This window comes from Physeter macrocephalus, chromosome 4 (genome assembly GCF_002837175.3).
Source record: "Physeter macrocephalus isolate SW-GA chromosome 4, ASM283717v5, whole genome shotgun sequence".
Taxonomy (NCBI): Eukaryota; Metazoa; Chordata; class Mammalia; order Artiodactyla; family Physeteridae; genus Physeter; species Physeter macrocephalus.
In genome coordinates, this window is record NC_041217.1 from 2016527 (window position 1) to 2035444 (window position 18918).

Consider the following 18918-nt stretch of genomic DNA (forward strand, 5'->3'; position numbering starts at 1 on the left):
GAGGGAGGGAGGGAAGGAGGGAAGGAGGGAGGGTAGGAGGGAGGGAGGGAAGGAAGGAGGGAAGAAGGGAAGGAAGGAAGGAAGGAGGGAAGGAGGGAGGGAGGGAGAGAGGGAAGGAAGGAGGGAAGGAGGGAAGGAAGGAAGGAAGGAAGGAAGGAAGGGGGGCCGGGCAGCCACGACCGGCGCATCAGGCAGTGCTGTCCTGCGTGCGTCTTTTCCAGAAGGGTGTCCGCAGGGTCCAAGTGAAGTTCTGTACCACGTGGGGAGCTTCCTTCTCTTTTGAAAGACTGTGCAGCCCGCTCAGATACCACTGAGTGCAACGGTTTTGCACATAGTAGGCACTTAGTATGTTTTGTCATTTAATGCTTCAGAGCAACGAAAAGGTCTTCATCTTTTATATCTGCTCTTGGTTGCTGGCTTGAATTGGTCTGTCTTAACCAAATATTACCCAGAACTCAAGACTGGATTTTGTCAGTCAACTAGAAAGAAGGCATACGAATGACTCGGCTGTGAGTCACGGATTGGCTCCATTCTAGAATGACCCTGAGGCCTGGGGGGTCCGGAGTTAACTCGTGTGCAGGACCTGAACTGACCACGTTAACCAGCTAACCCCTTCTGAGTCAAGACTAGGACAGCCGCTTTATTTTTTAATTTTTTCTTTTGGCCGCGTGGCATGTGGGATCTTAGTTCCCTGACCAGGGATTGAACCCACGCCCCCTGCATTGGAAGGGCAGAGTCTTAACCACTGGACCACGAGGGAAGTCCCTAAGACAGCCACTTCATTCTGGGATTTTAACAGAGCAGCCGACAGGGCTAAGGCAGGAAAAACATCCGCTAGTACATTCAGCATTCTCATCCACTTTCCTCGTAGGTTATTCCCAGTTTGCTGGGCCAATACAACTGAAAAATCATCTCACTAAATAGCAGTAGTTAGCAAAATGATGATATTAGTATGAACAACTGAAAAATGATAAATATCTTTAGGCATAAGCTCTTCAGAAATATGCCTAAATAAATGCTATTTGGGCAATTATATTCTCGTGCCAGCAGATAACAAATGATAATCACTTCTTCCATGGCTGTAAGTTCGTATTGATTCAGTTCAAACTTAGAACTCCAAAATGAATTATATCTGGTCATTGCCAAACTGCTTTGCTCACTGAAAGAAAAAAAAAAATCCACACAACACCTATTACACTGCATTTAATTAAGACAAGCATCAACTTTATGTGCCATTATTTGCTTCTGTGAAATCTCTATGGTGTAAATATTGAACGGCGGTATCCCTTGAATGTTAATCAATCCTTTCTGAATTTCAAATGATTACATAAATTTTAGGAAATGCTTATTTGCCAGCATTACCCTCTGCTACATATATATATCAGCCAGGCATTAATATGGAGATCAGCGTGGTTATTTGACAAGTGTCTAGTGAGTGTTTTTCTAAATTAGAGTATCATATAGGGAAAGGGAAAAACTGAGATTGAATGCTAATTGTAAGAAGAACCCAGGGAGCTCTCTTTCGCTTATCTGCTTCATGAGGAACAATTTGCCCAATGCAATTGGGCAAAGATGTGAGGGGAATGTATCCACCACTAGACTTCGCAGGCCAGTTGGTGATGGCGTGTGCGTGTGTGTGTGTGTGTGTGCGCGCGCGTGCACGTGTGAGGGTTTGCACGGTGAAGTATATTGAAGGGCTACAATAAAGCAAATATTGTGACCAGCCTCAGGAAGGACAATTACCACATCATGGGAAGGTTGGTTTTTGCTGTTTTCATCTTTTATGCAGATACTTTGTAAGCAGCGTTTTATGACACGCGGACAGTTGTGCTTGCTTCAGGATTGAATTAATACCGTATCCAGATACACATGGTGATGCACAAATACAAATGTTTGCTAGTGTTCCAGCCTCAGAAGCTTTTCCAGCACTTCTGGAGGGAGGCTGTGAGCCGAGGATGAAATGGGCCCTCCAACGCGTCCTGGCTCGGCCGTGGCTTTGCTCCACAGCGGTCCATACGCTTGGTGCGTCCTTGTCTGATGGACAAAGTGATCGGTTCATTTTGCTTGAGGCACTGCAAACACAGTGTTTAATCACTGTGATCAAATCTGTCTGTTGGATTTGGAAACCTCTTTCATGAACTGGATTTAATGTTGCAAAAAAGCAAAGGGGCCTTCGAGTTTCCCTTTGTTCCTGTTTTCTTAGATTTGTGTTTTCTTCCCCCCCCCCACTGCCCCCATCCGCCGCCCCTTCCAACTCGGTAGGGGCACACAGTTCGATGGCAAAAACACCCTCAGACCCAGCAAGTGGCTGGACCTCTGCTGGAGAGGTGGGCAAAACCAGCAGCCTCTTCTGTAACCGCTGGCATTCCCTTCTCCAAAGGCGTTTGTCGCTATTTCCAGGCTAGTCTAGAAGCGCCGGGGGACGGAGCACGGGGCCTCTACTGTGTCCACGTGTGCGCTCCCTGCCAGGGATGCCCGGCAGGGGGAGGGTGGCTGGGGGAGGGCGGGGAGCCCGGGCACAGCCAGGGCAGAACAACCAGACCACCCCACAACTCGCCAATCATCAGGGGAGGCTGCAAAAACTGCTTCCTCCCCCCAGGAGGCGGGGACGTACACTGATGCTGTGCTGACCTCTGGACTGGGATTGGCAAATGGAATGCAGTTTAGCAAAGAGGTTACACCCTCCTCAGGGCTGCAAACACCCGGGCGGATGGGAGGAAGTGGGTGTGCAAGGTGAAGTCTTCTCTTATTATAGGAGAGCACGCGGCATCTGTGCTGGTAGCTTCAAGGTGGCCTTTCTCATCCAGCAGCAAAAGAACCGAGTCCTCCCTTAAGGGGGCCAGGATTGAACTGCTATGGTCTCCAGGCCGGTGACACGGGGGAGCCTTTTGCGTGCGTACTTAAGGACGGAATGTTTGCTATTCCTGCGAGTCCTGTGGCCTCTGGTTTAATGAGATGTGAGGGCAATAGCTGCTCTGCAGTTCCTGGCCTGTTATAAAGCCTTCATGTTTCAACTGAAATCTACAGATATAAATAATGTGGTCCTGACAGCGATGAGAGCTCCCTTATGTGACAGAAGTTCTAAGCTCTGCACAGAGGCCCTGACTACACGTGGGTCACCTCCCTACTGGCATTTTGCTTTGCCTTTTGCTCTGCGGGGACCTCTTACAGTGCGTCTTGGCCACGTTCTGACCTCGAAAGCCAGGAGGAGAAATGACATATGTAGGAAAAGAAAACAAAGATAGATCTCTATTTAAAGCCCCAAGCAGAAGAATTACTGGACAAAATTCAAACAAGAAAAAAATACCTATCCTATCAAAAACTAAGCTCTTTGGAAAACCAATGACTGAAAATACATTTCCTTAACCCAAAAGACTATGAACCCACCATCCACATTCTCCAGCTAGAAAACACGGTGCACTTTTATTTACTATTAACAATGTCAACATCATATTGCAAGAGTCAGGGTGGACCCTTTAGCAAAGCGGAAAGTTGTACGTGAAGATAGAATTTACTACTTCTTCCCCTCCCCACCAAGGAGCTTCATGCCCTGAACCTCCCAGACACCTATGGCTCCTCTTTTTCTATTTTAGGGTTTTTACTGCCAAAGACCACCCAAGGGGAAGCAGACAATGACGGTCAAGTTACTGTGGCTAATTTTCTCCTTTGAACCTCAGCGTTCAAATAGATAGAAAGTAGACATACAAGTAATGAAAGCTTATGATCGTGCAGCTTTCCTAATGCATAGCGAGTGGTCCAAAGAAAACGACAAACCGAAGAGGCAACAATAAACCCACAAGGAGGGATTCTCCAAGAGGGAGGTACCAAGGCTATAAGGCAAATGCTTTCAACAAGCTTGCTGAAATCCTGAACCCACAGTCCATACAGACATACAAACATACACATGCAACCAACTCACATTTAAAAACCAAGGGAAGTGGGCTTCCCTGGTGGCGCAGTGGTTGCGCGTCCGCCTGCCGATGCAGGGGAACCGGGTTCGGGTGCGGGAAGATACCACATGCGGCGGAGCGGCTGGGCCCGTGAGCCATGGTTACTGAGCCTGCACGTCCGGAGCCGGTGCGCCGCAACGGGAGAGGCCGCAGCAGAGGGAGGCCCGCATACCACAAAAAAAAAAAAAAAAAAACAACACTAAGGGAAGTGAAAAGCTTCACAGTTATTTAGTATATTCAGTAAACATTGGAAATTCATGTAAAGCAGTTCCCTGCTTTCACCCAGGAGAGGCTGGTTTTCTTTTTGGTCCATATTCCTCAGACGATGGTCCAATTCCCTACATCATTCTGTCTGTATAGATGGTGCCTTAGGATGTAGGGAGCATTTTAAAAATATTGATTGATGAGCTCATATGTCCCTGAAGAGAACAGTGTGCTGTAGCAGAGAAAACACGGACTGGAATTTGGGGTTGTTAGTTCCAGACCTGGCTCTGAGCCTAAAATGTTGGGGGTACATCACCTAGTGTTTTTATTTCAAATGCAAAACGGAAGGGAGACAGTAAATGATTTACCCGCTTGAAGTATTTTATTATTAACACTACAGAAGAAAAGCTTTCCTGCTCCCTCCTTCTACGCTTTGATATCTGACCTGCTTCGTGTCACAATTCCAACAGAATCTAAATACTGGTCATCGGTCCTCAATTCCATTAGTTATTTTATTCCCAAAGGAGAAGATTCTGTTTAGTCTCTACTTTCCTTATAAGAATTCCCTTCACAATGTGAAGACATATCCTTATTTTCTAAACTTAAAAGATGTCAAATTGTCTAATACGTATTATAGGATCTATTTTCTAGTCTCCCTTTCTTCAAATTTTGTGCATTTTTTTAAAACTAATTTTTCCAGTTCCCATTACTTTTTTTTTTTTAACTTAGAAGTTGGATTTTATTCCCAAAGGAGAAGATTCTGTTTAGTCTCTACTTTCCTTATAAGAATTCCCTTCACAATGTGAAGACATATCCTTATTTTCTAAACTTAAAAGATGTCAAATTGTCTAATACGTATTATAGGATCTATTTTCTAGTCTCCCTTTCTTCAAATTTTGTGCATTTTTTTAAAACTAATTTTTCCAGTTCCCATTTCTTTTTTTTTTTTTTAACCTAGAAGTTGGAAGGAAAAGCTGTCTTTCACTTATGAATGCGATAAATATTTCTTAAAAACCTACTATGTGTCAGAGAGTAGGCCAGGAGCAAAATGCAAACTGGTAACAGAAATAATGTAATTTTGCAACATGGATGGACCTAGAGATGATCCTACTAAGTGAAGTCAGTCAGACAGAGAAAGACAAATAGCATATGATATCACTTATATGTGGAATCTAAAAAAAAAAAATGATACAAATGAACTTACTTAAAAAACAGAAATAGACTCACCGACAGAGAAAACAAACTTATGGTTCCCAAAGGGGAAAGGCGGGGAGGGATAAATTAGGAGTTTGGGGTTAACATATACGCACTACTATATATAAAATAGGTAACCAAGAAGGACCTACTGTATAGCACAGAGAACTATACTCAGTATCCCGTAATAACCTATAATGGACAAAAATCTAAAAAAGAATACACACACACACATAAAACTGAATCACTTTGCTGTACACCTGAAACACTGTCAACCAACTATACTTCAATTAAAAAAAAAAGCAAACAGCTGTTAGAGAGTTCTTTGGAAAAACTAGTCTCCAAAACTATCCTGCACTTGGATAGGACTTCGCAGCTTAACCAATTCCCATTACAGATCACAAGCTACTTTGGTAAAGGCTTTGCCTTGAGTTTAAAACTAAGTAAGTCTAACTGAATCACTCCACCGTACACCTGAAACTAACACAACCCTGTAAATCAACTAACTATATTCCAATATAAAATAAACATTAAATAAAGTATCTGCTTAAAAAAAAACTAAGTAAGTCTACTGATGCATCTATTTTATCAGCAACATTTCCTAAGTCCCTCTGGTGTACTGAGCAATGTGCTAGAAATCTGGGATGTAGAGAAACATAAAGGACAATTTCTAACCCCAATCTACTTTTTACCCTGGGGAAATCCTCTCAAAGAGAGTAAACAATCTCTTTAACTCAGCTGAGTATGAAAAAGTGCTTTCAGAAATATTGGCTGACCAGAGAAGAGAATAACTCACAACCAGTCAAGGGCACTCATCAGGGGAAACAGGATGCAATATGCCTCCACTTTCTCCTGCCACCTGGGATCGAACAAGAGTCCAGCAGCGTCTAGCCACAGAGCCTCAGGCTGAGAAAATCCCAAGCCAGAGTAACCTCTTAGCTGGCACATTCTGGTCACTTGCTGCTCTGAGCACTTCGGCCACGTGCGTATTCCTGATGGGCTTGACCATGTAATGACATTATTCAGGAAGCTGCAGTTAAAGACCAGGTGATTGCTTCTCAGCTCTGCATTTGTTTTCAGGAGATACAGTTAATGGAAATTCTACTGGTCTTTGGAACGCATGCGATAATGATAGTGTTGGGGGATCAGGACCCCACACACCTCTTCCTCTATGAGATTTCTATCCGCCCTGGTTGGTGACAGCACATTTCATCAGTCCCTTTGATTCCTTTTTAAAAGGTGGGAGTACAAACCAATAAATAAACAAAAATTTTATTTTGGCCTCTCTTGGGTCGTCAATATTAACTGGCCAACTTAGAATTATCTCCGTGGATGCAAATTATCTCACAGTTAGGTGAGGAAAAGGGTGGGGTGGGGGAGAGTAATAGGATTTTAAGAAAACATTCCAACCAGCAAAGACTGGGCCTCCAGAGTCTGCTATATCACGCACAGAGAAATATCCTGGGAGATGGGCATTTTTTATTTTTATTCCTTTTTTTTCAACCAGCTTACCCAATTGACGTCTGCTCACGGATACTATTTGAGGAGGAAAAAAAAATCAGGCAGCAGAGTGGAAGAATTTTGGTCAACTGTACTTTTTATTTTAGTCCTGTCGTTAGCTCTTCCTTTCACGGAAGGACCCAGCTTCAGTGAAGGATGACTTTTGGAAGGAAGGTGGTTGGACCTCAACTGATCAGCTGCCGTCCCTACAGAGTTTCCTATTCTGGTTGAAGCACCCAGGACCCTGAGACGCATCCCAGCTGTTTCCTCCGAACCCCATCACATCCCATGGTCTGCACCCTGTAACGTGTGCACACCCCATCTCACTCCTGTCTCCAAGGGCGTTAAAGCCACTCGGAACACAGTCTCTAGAAAGCCACTCGGAACACAGTCTCTAGTCCCTTTTCCACACGACTACCAGGAAGGCAAATCAACTTCAGTGACGTGCTTCATCCCCCTTTAAAGAATCCTGCCGTCCGTCCAGATTTTTTGCAGGATGAGGACCGCGGTACCCAGTTTGGGTCACAGCTGTATCCCGGTGGCTGCTCACAGGAAGTGCTCAGTGACCGCGGAGCGTCTCTCACCTGCCTCTCCAGCACGACCGCTGCTTCGCTCAAGCCACACTGGTCTCGCAGGAGCGCCGACCTTGAACTCATCTTGGCCTCTTGCCTCCGTGCTTTTGCCCCAGGCATCCGAGAGGCTTAGGAGACTGTACCTGCGTGCGCCCACACCTACTCTCTCACCACGTCCATCAGGAAACCCTGCTTCATCTTTCACCAAGAGCACACGGTCTCTCTCCACACAGCCCCTGGCCTTGGATCAGTCCACAGAAGCCTCGTTTTCCTCCAGGATCCCAGAGGCTCAAGGCTGGGCTGGGATCAGAACACAGCAGGTTTCAGACTCAGGGGCACAGGCTCGGCTTTCGAGGGAGGCCCTGGTATGCTTTCACTCCCATCACAGGTGAGACAGGCTTTTGGAGGCTGGCCTGGGTACCCAAAGGTTAATTATCCACATCCCTCAATGAAGCTGTTGTCCCCCAAAGATTGATTATTCATTGTTTCTGTGGGGGGAGAAAAGCTTTCCATTCACAAATTGGACACTACCTGAACTTTACTGCCAGTTACTTTATTCTTGCTTCTTTAAAAATAAACTCTTGGCCAAACCTGATTTACCTCTGATCGATCGGAAAGCCGTGCTGTCCTTTCCTCCTTAAACAACAAACAGACACGGTTTTCAGGGACATCCAACTAGTTATTCCCTGGTGCCCAGGATCCTGAAACAGTTAACACCCTTATTAAACCAGAGAGTTCTGTGTGGTTGAGGTTCTGGTAAACACACGACCCAACTGCTCAGGAAGATGATCCGTGAGGTTCAAGTGCTGAGAGCACTTCAGGAACACACCCCATCCCCACCCTGACTACCCGTCCCTAGTGTGTGGCAGAGATATAATAATTTTGAAAAATGACGAAGGAATGATAAAAGAGACGAAAACTAAACATGGCTGACAGTTAGTCTCTACATCTTCCAATGTCATATGCATTTCTTCAACTAATTTAAAATACCACTGAAGTGAGATGAACCTCTGTAAATATTTTATCACCAAGATGCTATAAGATTTCTTACACACACATTACCACATTTTCCATTTAATTACTGATCAAACGTGTGAGTTGAAAAGACGAAGATCTTGCCATAAACCAGAATAATTTGTGAGATGACAGCAAGCAGGCCCACGCTATCTTCCTCTTGATTTTTAAAACAACTGTTCTTGAGTAAAACACGTAGACTTGGTTAAATAGAACTTTCCTATTTCTTGTGGTTAATACAGAAACCATACAGGACCCAGTGCTGGCATGGTAAACCTTTGAACACTACATCTATGAAATTCTGTTGTCTTTTTAAATTTTCAGTAACGTTTCTTTTCGCTATATTTATCACATTTTCCAAAATATGAAAATGTGCCTTTTCTTTTAAATGTTGACTACATGTGAAAAATTAACTCTGGTTCTATTACTTCAAACTATCCCTTTATTAGCAACAGTTGTGCAGTGCTGTCAAGAGGCATTTTAAAATGAAAGTACCAAATCTGGAGTGTAGACACATCTGTTTTACTTTGCAGTATGTTTTATTGTTTTATTTCTAAGGATATGAATTCACAACTATCTTATAACTGAAGACTAAAGAAAAAACATATGTTGGTAAATCTGATTTCTGCATTTTTTTCATTCAAGGGAAGTTGCCTCCCTCAGCTGTCTGCCAGTAAGTAATAAATGGACTTGGCAAAAAGTTTATTTAAGTTGGCTTTATTAAGCCAACAAAATACAGAAATCAAGTACGGGACAGGCAGAAAAATCTGTTCCTTTGAAGTCAATAAAAATCCATCTCCTTAATCCTTTTTTTATTCCAAGCAGTGGTGATTTTTCTCAACTGACTCACTGGGAGCCTTGATTTAGCTAATCTGTCTTGTTTAGTTACCTTTCTTCTCCAAAGCTTTCCTAAAGAAGCATCCTTTCCCCTTGACAACCGTCATCTTTTATGCTTGCATAGTGGTGCCTCTGGTTATAAACATTCTCTAGTTAATCCTGATAGAGATTTAGGAAACAGGTTTTTAATTACCATCCATATTTTACAAGAACAAAAACAGCAGTAGCTTGCAAGCTGAAACAAAAGGTGCAGAGAAACGACCAACAGTAGAAAGGTGGACAAAATGTGACACCACACGTCTTTCCTAACCCTCCGTCATGGCTGTCTATCAGTGTCACCCCACTCATTACGTCCATCAGGGAAGAACACTCAGGACTCCAGTCATAACTCCTTCCCTATACGCCAAACCACCCACTACAGGGCTATGACTCAGCCAGGAACACACACAGGAAAACGTAATTGAGCTGGAAGACTTCACGATTAGAAAAGAAGGTCATTGTCTCGGAAGAACAAAAACACGGATGGACCTCAAGACACTTAAAGGTCAGTATCATTTAGTCATTTTTATGAGAAAAGGATTCCTTACCTAAACTAAAGAGCACCAAGAATTTCAGACACACGAACTCTCGTTGGTCAAACTGTAGAGAACGAAGCTTTGCCACCAGCTCCTGTGCGTGACCCATGAGGTTGTTGAGTGTGGCCCCCGCTTGTGAGGCTATGATGGAGTAGTCCACCTGCAACACAGGAACAGTTTAGGGGCTTTTCAGAACCGGAAATTCTATATTTATTTATTATTTACGTTAAAATTTATATATGTAGATACACATATATTAAAAATATGTATACATATAATTTCCCTTGAGACTTTTAAGCACTGTGGGTAAAATCAGGTTGCAGTACAGATTCATACCACAGGGGACTTTCCCCATGAAAACAGTCTGAGACACATTCTATTATTATAAACTGTATCGTAATCATCCTGATCAATCTAATCATTTTGTGGGCTTCCCAGGTGGCGCAGTTGTTGAGAGTCCGCCTGCCGATGCGGGGGACGCGGGTTCGCGCCCCGGTCCGGGAAGAGCCCACGTGCCGCGGAGCGGCTGGGCCCGTGAGCCGTGGCCGCTGAGCCTGCGCGTCCGGAGCCTGTGCTCCGCAACGGGAGAGGCCACAACAGTGAGAGGACCGCGTACCGCAAAAAAAAAAAAAAAAAAAAAAAAAAATAGAATCTAATCATTTTGATAAGCCTTGTAGGAAGCAGGTCTTGACTGCCTCAATTGTACATGTAGATACCTTTTATCTTTTTTCCTATTGCGAAGTGACATTATCACCTAAGATGAAAATTGTTAGCTCATGAGTAAGTTTAAGGAAAAATACACTGTCCATAAAAAGTGAATCCAGGGTGGCATTCTATATGCACATGAAGTTAATTAATGAGGCAAGTGAAGGCAGAGATATGTTTCTAATTTTATTAAGAGACTTCATTTTAAAGTAATCATTGCTCAAGATTGCATGCTTATGGATGATGAAAGAATCACATTTAGATTATTCTTTGGTTTGCTGCTTCCTCAAAAGCTACAAAGACTAGCTACTTTCCCATGGTTGTCAATACATTTCTCTCTAATGACAGCAGTGATCTTATTTATGAGAAGAATAATTTCTTGAATCAGAAAACAAAAAAGGTTGATCTCCTTCTTCATTGAAAAAGAAAAAAAAAAGGTGCTGCAACACATCCATCTCAGATTATTCACGGGGACACCAAAAGTTCAATTTATAATAATAAGTTAAAATGTAGGGGTGGCTATCGATGGCAGAACTGGCTTTGAGGCTGCAATTACAGTATAATGGGAAAGCCCAGTTGGTACCTGACGCTCCTCCTTTTTTTTTTTTTTTTTTTTTCACTGGCGAGCTCTCAGGCAACCAGATACTCTTTTAGGTGCATTTAATATTTGCAACAGCAGCAAATTTGTCTGGGAGGCAAGCCCTCATCTGCCACTCACCCGGAGCAGACTGTATTAAATTTTTATATTTATTGACATTTCATTACCATAATTGACTGCACTTGCTTCTCTAGGAGAAGGCACAGGGCTGCCTCCTAAACAGGAGAATGAGTCCCTTGAGGAGAATTTGCAATTAAAAACAAGGCAGGATGGATTTTTTTTTTTTATTGTGTAAATATGATGAGTTGTATTTTCAGCTTTAACTTGAGAATACTGGGTGTACAGAAACCTTTTTTTTGAGAGTGAGAAAAATTATGAGTCAGTGGAAAGACGGCCCCCCCCGCCAAAGGTGTCAATCAGTTTATAGAGGGTCAACTGCGCGTGAAAAAGCCCCAGTCTGTACGTGTCCTGGGGAGGCCCCCGCACCACCGCTGCACTGTGCTACCTGCCTGGTCCAGGTGCCCGCATCTCCCCACTAAATTCCAACATCAACTGTCCTAAGCGCACCTGTGGTTTCTGTTGCAGATTGTGTGAAAGGAAGGGCCAGCACACAGGCAGCCTGAACCCTGAGCCGGAAGCACAGAGGACAAGTGGATGGATGTCACGGACCACGTGAGGGTCACCTGCCTGGCACACCCAGGGATGTCCCAACCATCAATGTACCAGTTCTCTTACAGGAGAACTTTCTACTCCAAGGATGTTCTTCTTACTTAACAGGGGTGGCTGAGCTCTGAGTCCCTTGGAAACTGTACATGGTCTAACTACTCCACATAATAGTAATATAAATCCTATAGGGACAACTGGGGTAAATTGGGAATGGCAGCCAGGGCCAGAGGTAGAGGAAACGTGGGACAAGACAGGAGAGGGTGTGGGCCAGTGAAGCCACTGATGAAGCAAGAGCCCTGGGTAGTCACAAGAAGGCTCCATCTTTCGTGCCCCCGTCTCTCAGTGAGGCACTTCAGCTGGATAATAGTAAAAGGTGCCACCCACTTCCACTGATATCAAGAAATGAGAGTAGCTGGTACAACACTGCCAACTTAGCTTAGAATGTACATTAACACTTTTTCTTTTTTTTTGGCTGCAGCGTGTGGCATGCGGGATCTCAGGTCCCCGACCAGGGATCGAACCTGCGCCCCCTGCGGTGGAAGCGTGGAGTCCTAACCACTGGACCGCCAGGGAGGTCCATGTACATAACACATTTTAATAAAAATCACTAGTGGATCCCTAAACCAGGAAGGTGTACTACTAAAATAAGCCAGAAATACGTTGGTATTAATTGATTTTTTTATTATTAAGATGGGGTTAATTCAATTTTGCTATGTCTGTGGTTCTAACAGGTAGGCAGTAAGTTCAAATACTAGAACTTCACGGTTGCAAATGTAGTACATGGTAACTGAAAGGACTCTAAATAATATTTTTTAAAATATGGGTTCATTAAAATTTGCTATGTGTGTAACTTGAACAGGTATGAAATAAGTTCAACTATTAGAACGTCATACTTGGAAAATAACACGCTTTAATGGAAAGGGACTGAAATGGTTTCACAGGCTTCTGTACTTAGTGAGAAGGACCTCAGGGAATCAATTGTCACGCCAACAACTTTATCGCTATACATTTATTTACATGCTAATTTGAAAGCCCAAACATGCTTATGAAATGGAGGCTCTGATAACATTTCTTTCAAGGATAATTTATCAAATTGCATGGCTCTGAAGGAGAGGCAGGGATTTATTCCTGAAACAGCGCCCAGATCAGCAACTTCCTGACATTTTATGAGAAACATAATTATATTTTCACTGTTGAACGCGGAGTTTGCCCTCATTTCAGGAGCAGCTGGCCTTGTCTTTTATGTACTTAGTAAAATTAATTTATCGCTCTCTTACATGGAATCTTTGTACCATTAAATTCAACAGAGGTATTGAAGAAATACTACAAGCGGATATCCCCCTTTGGATAAATTTCACTCATCACGAAGGTAGCAACAGTTGTAGCTAAATTGCTTTTAGTTCTAATAGCTGAAATTTTTGATGACTTGTATGTTGTAAGATGCCTGTCTTTTTCATACGATACACAATAATAGAAGGTAATGAATAAGGTGCCAGTACAGCAGTCCTTTCCCTTAGGAAAATCTTACGGCGGCTGTTAATTAGCTACAATATGCAAATACTGAAAGGGGTGCCACTTCAAAACCCTCCACTGTTGTTTTATATATACACATACAGCCATAGGTTTTGTGTGCGTGTATTTTTAAAATACTGGATAGAAACGAATTCTTGTCGGTGATAAGATGCTAAATATTTGGAATTGATTTGGCAGTGCTTAACGTTACTGATAATTATTTCCTTTTGGCTTAACAAGGTTATTTAATGTACGCTTACAGAAGCCAGACTAAAAGACAGAATTAAAATAGCTGACTTTAGGGTTAAGTGAGAAACTCCGTTGTGTTGGCAAAACGCAAAGTCGCGATAATTGATACTAAAGACCAGAAATGCCATCTACTCCTTGACTGTTCTTGGTTTGGAAAATCAGAGAAAGAAATGCACTTTCTCTACTTTTTACATGGTAATTACCTTTACCCAGGGGCAGCACTTAAGGCAAAATGAAACATGAAATAAGGAGCATTTCTCTAAAGAGCAGGAATGGAAGTGCTCTGAGAAAGAATGGTACCAACCCATTTGATTTCTGGAACTCAGAAGGATGAAATCAAATTAATTTGTGGGCTGAGTCTTGTTCTTCTAAGGCAGCTCCCAGGCGGGTTTCGGAGGGAGGGGGTCGGGAGTCAGACCCGTAATTCAGCTCTGAAAATGGGTACACTTCTCCCAAGGACCTGAGCCACAGGATGGAAAGGCTCAACAAAAATTCACAAGATCAGGAAGTCAAGCCCACTGAGGCTTGATTCTAGAAAGCCTTTCTCATGAATAGTGCAGAAAGCAGAGACCAGACAGTGATGAGACTGATCCAATCTGCAAAAACTCTGAAAGAATGCTTTCCTTTAATTTGCTTGGGAACGTGTGATTTATTTATAACTCAGCAAATGACGTGGAGACAGCCTTTCATTTTCAAATATGCACTGCTGGGGTTTCACAGCACATAAACATTTATGGCCGATGTAAAAGATCACAGTGCCTGAGTCCCGAGTCCCGAAGCACCGTACAACACATGCCTGGAACAGCCCAACGGAGTAAACACATCTCTGCATCCCTTGCATCCATTTTGATAACATACCAGTTATAAACGGAGGCTAAGAAATGGGAGGGACAGGCCAAAGTCCTGTAAAGTTGGAATTAGGTCCATTAAGGAGACTCTCTCTTCCCGCAGGTGCCCAGAAGGCCAAATGTCTCTCTTCCTTCAAACCTTTGCTCAAATCTCACCTTCTCAGTGAGGCTCAACCAACCAGTCCTATTAACACTGCAACCCAAGGGTCACTCAACACAACCACGGACGTATGTTGATTCTCCTTTACACAACAGTTCCTTTTTTAAAAAAAAAATTCAATAGCACTTTGACCTCTAACGTTTATTAGGATTATTGATTATTGTTTCTCCTGTGACACTGTGAAGCTCCATGGTGGCTGGACCCTGCAGGATATGCTCAATAAATATTTGCTGACTGAACAAATACCCATTCAGAAAGGAGCAGTACCTCACTGTAATCTCCTCTCCCCACCCCTTCCTTTTCAATAATGACTGGCTCTCACGAGCTAACACTAACACTCCCTTCCCTCCTCACTTGCCGGCCATTAGGCCAAATATTTAGATGATCGATATATGATATTTGAATCGGTTTCTTCCACCAACACGTTTCCAAAACAGTGAGGATTCCACCATTTCTAAGGTTGTTTTTTAAAAAGGCAGACAAACAAGTGTGGTAGGTTCATGCAGAAGCCTGAGGAAAAAACCCTAGGTACTAACCATTAATTTCGATTTAGCCACTGTTTGGACCCTTCAAAGCACGACTTTCAAACCCAGGAGGCTGGAAGCGGCAGGCTGTTTGCGATCACGCCGGCTTTTACAAGTTTCACTGAAATCATCCAAGCAGGAACGGAGTACACCAGGTCGGCTTTTCTAAATGATTTGCAGCCAATGTCCCTTTCAAAGCACAAAACTGCTCCCGACCTCGTTAAATTCCTGCCTTCTTGAACGTGCTTAATAAAAAGACACTTTTCCTTTGGGGTCTACACTCACCTGTTGCCCAGTAACCAGGAAGATGGATCCTTCCTTTCCGTGAACCACTTGTCGGTAAATGTGGTCGAGAATTAAGAGCTCACTCCAGCAGTTCTGAAGCAGCTTCATTTGGTCATCAACCTGTAAAAGAAATAGAAAAAAATGCCACTGTAACTCGGTACTTTTTTTTTTTTTTGCATGATTTTTTTTACCTGAGAACCCACTATTAGTAAGGAAGGACCACCAAAGGTCACTGAAGCACAGATGCCCAGAATCTCCATCCTTCCTCCTGAAAATCATTCTTTTCCTTTGGACAAATACTTTTTAGGCCATCTATAAATACTTAAACTAAATATTTATAATCAATGAGCTGCTAGGAAAAGGTACTCTATTAGATGGGTCTATCATTAGATCTATTAGCATTTGCTTGTGGGAAGTACAGGTGCCTCAGTGGACCCCATTAGAATGACCCCAAATAGCCCAGGCTTGTGTAGAGGTTAATACATTGAGCCCAAGCTGAAACAGGACATGGATATTAGCAAGCCACCAAACTGTGAGGATTCCTATGCGAGGCAATCAGCAGGACAGCCCAAGTGACTTTTGAATTTAGAGGCACACGGCCGTTATCTGTCACCAGTGTTCCCCCAAAGTCCAAATTGTGCTAGACTTTGACTAGAACAATCACCAAGCTTGGTCTTGATGTTCACCTGCCCTTGCTTTATGATTTGGATAATTTTCCCACAAACCCCCTACACTTCCGTTTCCACATCTGAAAAATGGGCCAAGTACAGTACCCCCCCTCACAGGACGGCAGTGGGGAGTAAAACGAAGAAGGCTGCATCACGGTGAGTATTTTACCCACACGGTGTCGCCCCCCGGGGGACCGCATTCTTTAATGCCAGTAACATACCTATTTCAGGTACAGGCCACATATCCACGGTCAAACGTGGAGGGCATATTGATCCATTTCCACGGCTATTTGTGAGAGTTTCTTTCCATTTTGTAATACATACCAGCCAAAGATCTTGGCGCGCCCAAATACATCACGCGTTTATACCAACAACACCTGATATTTAGATGTCATGTAACAGTTTTGAAGAGTTTTGCATATTGTTTTAGATTTAATTCAGAGAACCTGCCGGTGGAGTTAGCGGAACAGGCATCGTTTTCTTCAATTTACATTATGAGAAAATATGGTCTCAGAGACCTATTAACCGGTACACCTAGAGGATTCTCTTTCTCTCTCTCAAACTCTAGGATGTCTCCAAATTACATGGAGAGGTGCCAGACTCACAGACATAAGAAATAAACTTATGGTTACCAAAAGGGAACCAGAGGGTTGTGGGGATAAATTAGGAGTATGGGACTAGCAAATATACACTAAATAAAACAGATAGGCAACAAGGATTTACTGTAATAACACAGGGAACAATCAATATTCAGTATCTTGTAATAACCTATAATGGAAAATAATCTGAAAAAAATATATATATATAACTGAATTACTTTGCTGTACACCTGAAACTAACACAATATTGTAAATCAACTATACCTATCTTTTTAAAAAAAAGAAAAAGAGGTGTTAGAATTTTCTGAACTGAATTAATTTAACTCACTTATAATAAATTCATCTTTAAGCAGATATTTAATGAGATTCTGGACGGTTGGGTGATTCTTAGGAAGTTTCCACTCACATATTACCAGTGATAGGAGCTTAGGGCTGACCATTTCCATGAGTCTAGAAAACAAGACAGTACTGAACTTAGACTAAAGCAAGGACTCGAGGTACAATTGTGCACTTTCCAGCTCTGAGAGCTTGGCCAAGCCACGTAGTTCTCTAAGCCTTATCTTCTCACCTAAAAATACAAGAGATAGTTTTTGTCTTTGAGGATGGAATGAATAAAGTGTGAAACAATACACTAAGGAGGAACCAATGCCGAACCCAAGGCTCCCAGTTGGAAGACCATATTGATCCTGTTGAGAAGGAAAGAGGTAACTGCAGAGATTGAAGCTACAGTCAGGCTCTGTGATCGGGAAAAGGCATCACCCAAACATCTCGGTCAGAAATTATTTGTTCTGACCAAAAGAAATTTCACTCATTAAGTAAATAGATGTTAAGAGCCATTGATTTGTTGAGTCTAAGTGCCGGGTCTGGGGTATAATGGTGAACAAGGTAGAAGCAGTCCCTGCCTTGTGGAAATTACTCTCCTAGGGGAGAACGCTCACCTACACAGGTGAGTGGGCTGGTGACAGAGGAAGCTCATCCTTCTTCAGAGGAAACTCTCCAGTGTTGTGTGTACACGTCGGGCTGAAGGGCGGCAGGTGAAGGAGACCCACCTTGCTGCTCTCTGCACACAGCTCACGCTAGAAGCTGCAGCCAAACGTCCGAACAACATCGGTGTCCTCACGCCCAGCAGTTTTCAGGGACCGTCCCTCTCAGATGCTCGGGGCAACTTCAGAACCAACTGCACTTGATTCTACTGGGTTTACTACACCTCACTGCAGCTCATACCCTATCAGCGTCTTATTTCAAATGTATCAGTCCACGGTGGCAATTCAGTTCCCCTGCACATTTTCTTCTGTGATGTGAAGCTTTAGTTATTTATTTAGCACTCTTTCCAGGGAAGCTGAAAATACTACACTTTGAGATCGCTTCCCCAGAAACAGTTATCATACCCAAAGGCTGCCAAGAATTGTGGAATAACCGCGAAGCGTGGTTCAAGACGTCTGGACGGGATTCCAGCTTAAGAACCTGTTTACACGGCAGGAAGATTTATGATTCCCATGTTGCAGGTGGAAAAGTGAAAAAGCTAAGAGATGATCTTCTTGCCATGTAGAAGAGGAGAAAAGGTGAGTGACCATTAAAAGCAGCATGGTTCCTGGAGCCGTCACATTGAGGGGCTTTTCCTCCTCGTGTGCATGTGGTGGTCCCTATCCTTGGTATATAACACGAGAGGAATACTTATGGCAACAGTTTGCCAGCATCAAAGCCTGTTCAAATTGTAAGATAAGAACCTCACTTTCCCTGGCCTTCTTTTCTTTTGTGATTAGGATACACTTCCAAATAAGGATATATTTGTGTGTCATGCTCAGAAAGAGTGGAGTGTATCATTTTCAGACCTCATTCCTAACTGTGTGTGTGTGTGTGTGTGTGTGTGTGTGTGTGTGTGTGTGTGTGTGTGTGTGGAGATGGATTGGCTTTGAAAATCTATTTCCTGGGTCCTCTGCTGCTTCAGAAGTTGCAGGAATAGGTGAAATTGAGCATGTCTATTTCCCATAACTAGCACTTCATTTTTGGTTTTGTATTTTGTGCCGTTCACGTCATCATTTCTTCTGTTTCCACCAAGTACTGTAAGTGCTTTTTTATTTGTCTCACTCCATGAGGCTGGGGCAGCCTGGAAGCCGCAGCTCCCGGGGGGATCCAGTGCAGCCCCAGCAGAAACGCTTGTGAAATCAATGAAGGAACACATGACTGACCGTGGTGCCTTCACTCCTGCAAGTGTCTGCTTTTGGCCAGTGTCTCTGGTTACAGGGACAACAACAGCA

At 43.2% G+C, this 18918-nt stretch overlaps 1 protein-coding gene across 5 annotated transcripts in view; it reads right to left on the reverse strand.

Moving 5' to 3' along the window:
• The window catches only part of NR5A2 (nuclear receptor subfamily 5 group A member 2), a 114918-nt gene that overhangs the window by 38078 nt on the left and 57922 nt on the right, over nucleotides 1–18918 (reverse strand). For all 5 annotated transcript variants that reach the window (XM_024130671.3, XM_007127660.4, XM_007127662.3 and 2 more), the window contains exons 5-6: nucleotides 15394–15513; nucleotides 9859–10006 (exon numbers count right to left, since the gene is read on the reverse strand). In XM_024130671.3, coding sequence (XP_023986439.1) covers nucleotides 9859–10006; nucleotides 15394–15513 — 268 coding nt within the window. The remainder of the gene's footprint in view (nucleotides 1–9858; nucleotides 10007–15393; nucleotides 15514–18918) is intronic.